The 8,364-nt window shown below is 36.8% G+C and overlaps 1 protein-coding gene across 1 annotated transcript in view; it reads left to right on the top strand.

Annotated features, from left to right (window-relative positions):
* The window catches only part of FAM117B (family with sequence similarity 117 member B), a 79,954-nt gene that overhangs the window by 59,097 nt on the left and 12,493 nt on the right, over nucleotides 1-8,364 (top strand). The window contains exons 5-6 of the mRNA XM_029933282.1: nucleotides 5,665-5,808; nucleotides 7,076-7,301. Of these exons, the coding sequence (XP_029789142.1) occupies nucleotides 5,665-5,808; nucleotides 7,076-7,301 (370 nt within the window). The remainder of the gene's footprint in view (nucleotides 1-5,664; nucleotides 5,809-7,075; nucleotides 7,302-8,364) is intronic.

The following is an 8,364-nucleotide window of genomic DNA, read 5'->3' as shown; positions in this document are numbered from 1 at the left end:
CAGAAATTTTTGGAAACAAAAGAAATAAAAAATAGAAAAATATTTTAGGGGCACCTGGGTGACTCAGTCGGTTAAGGGTCTAACTCTTGATTTTGTCTCAGGTCATGATCTAACAATTTGTGAGATTGAGCCCCGAGTTGGGCTCTGTGCTGACAGCATGGAGTTTGCTTGGGATTCTCTCTGTCTCCCTTATTCTCTCTCTAAATAAATAAACAAACAAATAAATAAATATTTTTAAGATAAAAATTATATCTTAGTAAAGGTTTTATTTAAAAAAATTAAATAGAAAACATCCAGAATCTCATTCTGAAAAGACATTTTCTTCTATTTTTTCCTTTGTGTCCTTTTTGAGATCATACCATACTTTATTCTTTATGTCATTTTATATTTAACATAGAAGAATGTTTATGTTATTACAACTTCAGAAACATTTTTAATATTCACAGTCTGTAGAGCATTCCCCAGATATTTGCCATTTAGTTGGGTCCAGTGTCTGTGTGCTTAAAGCTTTTTCTATATTTTTCCTTTTCTGGGGATAGATTTTTCCATTATTTGGTTAGGAAATTTGAATATTTTAGGGGAGGAATCTTTGATTGTTCTCTTTTTGGAGGGGGAGGTACAAGTGGAGGAGGGGGAAAGGGAGAGAGAGAGACTCTTAAGCAGGCTCCATGCTCAGTGTAGAGCCCAACACAGGGCTTGATCTCAGGACTTGATGTGAGATGATGACCTGAGCCGAAATCAGAACTTGGATGCTTAACCACCTGAGCCACACAGGGATCCCTCTTTGATTTTTCTCTTGATCGGCTTTCCAAATTATTAAAACATTTTCTTTGTATTTCATGGTATGTAGATTACTTTTACAGGGGAAATTCCTTTAGTATTCCTTAGCAGTCAGGGGGACAGTATTGCTCCTCTGCTAGTAGTCTAGTTTACAACCACTAGTTAACAAAAGATCTTTTCCTTGGACTTACATTGGATTTATTACAGTTAGAAAAGAATTCTCACATGCTTTTTTGTGTGGTTCTTTTCCTGGAAATTCAGGGATGAATTATTTGTTATGAAAAATAAATTCTGGCAAGTTTCTTAGAATCTTTAACATGTCCCTAGTTTCCAAAATTGACAAATCCTTCAGATGCTTATAATGTCATATTTTTAAGGAGTATTTCAAGAAGTACTCTCATTAGAAAATATACCCAACACATTTCAGAATTGTTTGGGGATTAGAATTAGATGTTAGTAACAGAAGAGTGGGAGGTGCCAGCATCTTCGCAGCCACATAAACTAATTTAGAGGTGAGAATTAAAAAATCATGCAGGCGTTTTCTGGTTGTTATAGCCTCAAGAAAGCCCACCCATAGGATTTTCTGATTTCTTCATATGAGCTGGGAACACTATAGTTTTGTAGCAGCCTAGGCGGGTTTGAGAGCAAAGGGATAGTGAAGAAGAAAACGAAAAAACTTGGGTACCTAGGTGGCTCAGTTGGGTAAGTGCTCGAATTTGTCTCAACTTGTGATCTCGCAGTTTGTGAGTTCAAGCCCTGTATTAGACTCTACTGTCAGCACAGAGCCCGCTTCAGAAATTGTTCCCCCACACCCACTCCTCCCCCTGCTTTCTCTTTCCTTCTTTCTCAAAAATAAACATTAAGAAAAAAAAGATAAAAACTGTTGCTCTGCACTGGAATCTTGGTATGGCAGTCTAGGACATGATTGGTATGGTATTCTTAAATTTTTAAAGATTTTACCACTTAGAAATCAAAAGAGTAGGTACTTCTGCTGCGTCCTTCATTAGAGAATATAGCTGCAGCTTAGAAGATCTAAGAGGTGGGTACCAGATGAGGAGGCAGAACTACGGTTAGGTCGACAGAACAGGAGGCATCAAAAGCCCTTAAGATAGGAAAGCTGTTTTTCTGATTTTTTTGTTTGTTTTTACCATTCCAAACATCAGTTTTCCCATGGCTTTTGTCATATTAGGCTCATATTTGTTATATTGTGGCACACTTTTCTCTCATAGATCTCTGTTGAGTTACTGAACAGATCTTTATTTTCTATTTTTTTCCTTTGAAAATTTAACTCTCGGGGTGCCTGGGTGGCTCAGTCGGTTAAGCGTCCAGCTTCAGCTCAGGTCATGATCTCACGGTTTGTGAGTTTGAGCCCCGCATCGGGCTCTGTGCTGACAGCTAGCTCAGAGCCTGGAGCCTGCTTCAGATTCTGTGTCTCCCTCTCTCTGACCCTCCCCTGCTCGCACTGTCTCTCTGTTTCTCTGTCTCTCAAAAATAAATAAAAAACGTTTAAAAAATAAAATAAAACAAAACAAAAACAAGAAAATTTAACTCTATTTCCTTTCCCTATTCATCTACTGCTTTAGTGGGTATTCTTCCCATCTTTCCTCACTCTATGTTGTACAGTCTTATCCCCACACTTTGAAACTGGTATTTCAGTTGTAATGTAGATTCATCTTAGAAGATTCAGTATTGGCCAAACCTAGTGGTGGTCTTGGCACATTCTCAGTTTTTAGGCAGAATTTAATCTTTAAACAATAATGTATATAGATGTATGGAGAATGAAAATGGAAAAATAAAGCTTGAACATGGTGATTCATCTCATTAAAACACTTAATTGATTGGAAAATATTCTGATTTGAAGAAAAAGAAACAGAAGTTGAGAAGATAGAGGAGATCCTTATTCTTAATGATTCCAAAGGACAGATGTTAAGAGAGAAAGATTTTACTTTCGTTCAGTGAAGAAATTTTAATTTTTCAGAGCTGTCTGAAGATGACCTCTCAGTATCATAACCCACTTACACTTGCATATACTGACTTATATTTAGAAACACAAATTTTGTTACCGAAACCTATTATATAAATATGGGAAAAATAAATTATATGCACATAAAATTCATTAAGAGCCCTTGAAATTTGAAGCATGAAAATTTAAGTATAACTTTTAAAAATTTTTAGATATTTTAGAATGTAATTTATGTAAGGAATGTGTGTTTAATGAAGAAAATCAACAACTTGAGTGGATTATTTTTCTTTGAATCATATAACTAGTTAAATTACAGTTTAATCTTTGTTTCATTTACCTAAAATGGTGTGTTGACCTTAGGGAAGTGGCAGTTTCCTGTTCCTTCTTTCCTTTCCTTTGCTTTAAATAGACGAAACTGTTGATAAATACTTGCTGCTTTTTAGATTATATTTGAGAAAAACTTCTTACCAGATGTGTGGGGTCTGACTTCTTAGCTACCTTGAAAAGCAGTAACCAGATGTCTGTTAGTTACGACAGTGGCAAGTTTCTGTGTATGTCCATTTCCCAACATAACAGCCAAGAAACTTAAGCTTTCTGTTCTTAGATATTTATGGTTATAAAATCCAAGAAGGTCAGCATTTTATAACAACCTTGTCAGAGCATCCTCCTCTTCTGGTCTCCTTCATTTCTATAACTTCACAGTTATAAACCAAATGCATAGCTGAAAAGCAGCCTGAAAATGGCATCCAGTGCAATCTATTGTTTGTTTTGTGACATGTAGAAGAGAAAATTAAGCTCAGAGTTGAATTTGTTACATATATACTAACTCCTGAGATTTTTCTTAGTCTGTACCAGTTCTCTGCCATTGTTTCCTAACACGGGACGAGTTCAAGCATAAGCAGGATGAGTGCATGACAGAAATGTTCTGATATGCTCTCAACTCCATGCTCGTGAGATGAAGATTTCTTTTAGCCCCTAACTGCTTTAGTCTGAGTCCGTTTCTTGTCATCTCACTATTTCTTTTCTTACATTAGACCAGGAACCCATTCTTATGTAACCTAAAATTTTACTTCCTTACAGCTCCCATCTCCAAATATTAGCCACATTGGGGTTAGAACTTAAGCATTTGAAATTTGAAAGGGGACACAGACATTCTCTTTAGAGAACAAACCTTGTTGAATAAGCATCATGTCTGTTCTAGGCTCTCTTTTGAGCAGTGGCAGTAAGAAGATGCGTAAGTGGCAGCACTTCCTCCTTGCGTAGTTACTGTCAGGCCCCAGAGTTTTACTTTCTTCACATGAGCATGGGAACCACTGTGGCGCACTTCAGAGAATGTTTTTGAAAATGAAGTGAGAGCGCATGTGGTGTCTGGCCTGCCCTGGTTGGATGCTCAGTAAACAGTAGCTACAATTTATATTTTGTGTTTTCCCTATTATAAATTTTATTATTAAAATAATTTCTTGTGTTTTCACAATCTTTTTCAAGTGTCGTTTTCTTCTAATATTGTCTTCTCATTCCCCCCCGCCAATTCTTCTGTTCCCCAGTCTTCTCCTCATACCCTCAAGATTCTCATATTGTCTGTTCCCTTTTCACTTCCATTATTTCTTTCTGCCCACTCCAGATTGAAGCTCCCCTTTGGCTTTTTTCTCACCAATTTTCCAAGGATGGGAATTTGCCTTTTCCAAGGATAATTGATGTTCTAAAAAATCTTAATTAGAAAGGTGAGCAGGAATAAAAGAGGAGAAATAACAGGTTTAACACTAAGTTCTGTATCACACAACAGGGTTATATCCATTGAATGGAAATGAGTGATGATTGGAGGCCCTGTTACCTTTGTCTCCTTGCCCACCTTCCCCTGGAAGAGAGGATTTTCAACCCCTCTAAATGAAGGATGGGCTAATCACATTTCTTTCCTAGACTGCCGAACGATATAGAAGATGATCATCCGGCGCACTGCGGCGGTTCACTTCAGCGATACCTCTGCAGCTCTGGTTCATATTTTACTTTGAGTATCTTGCCAGTAAACCATGTAATATCCTTTAATTATATAATCAGTTGTTTCTTTTAGAAAGTAGTAATGTGCCACTGGAAAAAGAAGAATATGAATTACATCATTTTCTTTATTTAACAAAACATAGTAAAATCATTATGGTGAAAGTATAAATTAAGTTTCATAGAGAAGTTATTCTCATTTCTACAGTCTCACTATTATATAGGGACTTTGGAACTGAGTTTGTTTTTCCAACCAAAATATGTACTTATTTTTTGATAAATTGCCTTTTAAAAATTCCTTTCCTCGAGTATAAATGTGGCACTAGAGGACTTTTTAAGTTAAATTCTAAAATCTGAACTCTGGGGGTGCCTGGGTGGCTCAGTTGAAGCATCTGACTTCATCAGGTCATGATCTCACAGTTTGTGAGTTTGCGCCCCACCATGTTGAGCTCTATGCTGGCAGCTCAGAGCCTGGAGCCTACTGCTGATTCTGTGTCTCCCTCTCTCTGCTTCTCCCCCACTCACACTCTGTGTGTGTGTGTGTGTGTGTGTGTGTGTGTGTGTGTGTGTGTGTGTGTGTCTCAAAGAAAAAAAATACTAAAATCTGAACTCTGTTACAGTCATAAAAACATTTCTGAGATAGACATTCTTTTAGTATTTTCCTTTATCCTTACTCTCTTTACAGTCCATCATAGATGCAAATTAACTTCTGAAGTTCTACCTTGACTGTCTGGGATTTTGGCTTTAAATTGTATTTTGTGTTTATCACAGGTCATGATTGGTTACTCATAATTTTTTGTGAGGCCTGTAAACTTAATTTTGATTTATTTTAGAGTTATTCATGTCAGCTGGAAGTATGTTTCAAACAAGAGAATTAAAAGATGGCATATTAAAGCCTTTTTCTTCCTTCTCCACCACTTTTTCTTCAGGCTCCTGTTCCAAAGAGTGCACTTATTCCAGTAATTCCCATCACCAAATCAACAGGTTCCCGGTTCCGAAATAGTGTGGAAGGATTGAATCAGGAGATTGAAATAATAATTAAAGAGACTGGGGAAAAGGAAGAACAACTTATAGTAAGTAATCTTGTATCTTAAAATTGCCCTTCCAAATTAACTGTTCTAATTATTTAAAAAATTAAAGTTTCATTTTCCATATGTATTTAGGTTTCTACTCTTCATTGAAAGAGAATGAAAATTTATCCCTTTTGAAAAACTTTGACCTTGGCAAGTTAATGAAAAGTTTTAATTTCTTTACATCTCTTAGAGACAACTGATATGACTTAAATTGGCATCCTTGAACAGAAACTGCTTTCTACTTATCTTTATTTAAAAATCTCTAGACAGGTGATACACTTCTCATTTGTTACAACTCCATGTAGCAAAAATTCGGATTAAAACTTGTTGGGGATGGAGGGATAGGACATCATATACCTGTTCCTTATTGTTTGTGAGTTACTATTTGGTTGACTTTATCATGAAGTACAGTTCTGCTTACCTATAATACTTGGAAGACATAAGAATGATTCATAAGACACAGTAAGCTTCCTGTTTATATGGAAAAGCTTTCACTTTTCAGTGGAAGAGGAATTGGGGGGTTTGCAGTATTATTTTTATTGATGCTAAAATCTTCTCCCTGAAGATTAAAGGTTGGTTTATCTTAGAGAAAACATAGCGTCCCCACACCCTCTTGTCCATGCTGCGTGATGGGAGGAACTCCTTGATGTAATAAAGATAAACGAACCAGAGGGGTACCAGGGAGCTGGTTTTCCTGTAAGTGAACCACACAAGCTTTCCTTTTAATGTTCTCCTTGACTGTCCCCTATAATTAGCATTGCTACCATTAATCTTTTCCTCATTTAGGAAGATTTCTTTGGAAAAACTCTTTCAGGGGGAAGTGGGTAGAGAGAGAAGGTAACAGGACCTGTCATCAAGTATCAATGGTTCACACAGCGGATAATCTTTTCTTCTAATATAGAACCTGGTGTTATACCTAGATTTCTCCTCTTTTACTATGGCAGTTCTTCACAATTTAAAAAAATATTTACCATGTGATAATTAATTGCAGTTTATCATTCATCAAGCACTGACCATTTGTCCTGCCAGACCGTGGGAATACACAGTCTTTGCATATGCTGTTCAGCATTTCGTAGGGCAGTCATATTAGATAGGGATGTCACTAATGGAGCAGCACAGTGTTTTTTTTTCCCCTCTTAGACCTAGTAAGTGGGGCATATCTGATATGTGAGTGATCAACAATAGGGCAGGATTGATACTAGGTGCATTTCTGGTGACTTTCAAAGTCCGTGATAAGTATATGTATGTTTTTAAAATTTTATAACAGCCACAAGATATTCCAGATGGCCATCGTGCACCTCCGCCCCTTGTACAGAGAAGCAGCAGCACACGCAGCATCGACACGCAGACCCCTGGTGGGGCAGACAGGGGAAGCAACGACAGCAGCCGCTCTCAGTCTGTGTCCCCCACGTCCTTCCTCACCATCTCAAATGAAGGTAGTGAAGAGAGCCCTTGTTCAGCTGATGACCTGCTTGTTGATCCCAGGGATAAAGGTACAATGAAGGAGGAATTTGTTGCCAGATGATAAATGAACACCACCTATTTTATCATTCATTCTATTCATTTTCTAGTAGAACACACACACTTACGGCTACTAAGGTAATTACTTTGACTACATTCTTAACATAGATTTTTAAAAATTAAAGTACACAACATTAGGTTTCACCATGGTGCTCAACGGTGGGTTTATGGGATTTTTTTCCTACCTTTTTTTGTTTTTCTCCACTTGTTAATTCAAGTCTTTTATTAGTGAGAAACATTCTTTTCGGTATAAATGAACATTGGTCCTGTATCACATTGATGGATTTGCGAATATTGAACCAGCCCTGTAACCCAGGAATGAATCCCACTTGATCATGATGGATACTTTATTTATATGCTGTTGAATTCGATTTGCCAGTATCTTGTTGAGTATCTTTGCATTTGTATTCATTAAGGATATTGGTCTGTAGTTCTCTTTTTTTGCTGGGTCTCTGTCTGGTTTGGGTATCAAGGTGATGCTGGCTTCATAGAATGAGTTTGGATGTTTTCCTTCTATTCCTATTTTTTGGAATAGTTTGAGAAGAATGGGTTTTAGCTCTGCTTTAAATGTCTGGTAGAATTCCCTTGGGAAGCCATCTGGCCATGGGCTCTTATTCATTGGGAGATTTTTGACAACGGATTCGATTTCTTCACTGGTTATTGGTCTATTCATGCTATCTTTTCCCATTTGAATTTTGGTAATGCATGTGCATTTAGGAATTTGTCCATTTCTTCTAGGTTGTCCAGTTTGTTGGCATATAATTTTTCATAGTAATCTTTAATGACTGCTTGTATTTCTAAGGGATTGGTTGTCTTAGATCCATTTTCATTCATGATTTTGTCTATCTGGGTGCTCTCTCTTTTCTTTCTAAGGAGCCTGGCTAGAGGTTTATCAATTTTGTTTATTTCTTCAAAGAACCAACTTTTGGTTTCATTGACCTGCTTAACTGTTTTTTTTAGATTCTATATTGTTTATTTCTTTTTCTTCTTTTTAATGTTTTTTTATCTTATTTTTGAGAGAGAGAGAGAGAGAGA

Source organism: Suricata suricatta, chromosome 3, assembly GCF_006229205.1.
Source record: "Suricata suricatta isolate VVHF042 chromosome 3, meerkat_22Aug2017_6uvM2_HiC, whole genome shotgun sequence".
NCBI classification, from domain to species: Eukaryota; Metazoa; Chordata; class Mammalia; order Carnivora; family Herpestidae; genus Suricata; species Suricata suricatta.
The sequence above is the reverse complement of the archived record's forward strand: the minus strand, read 5'-3'. Positions and strand labels throughout refer to the sequence as shown.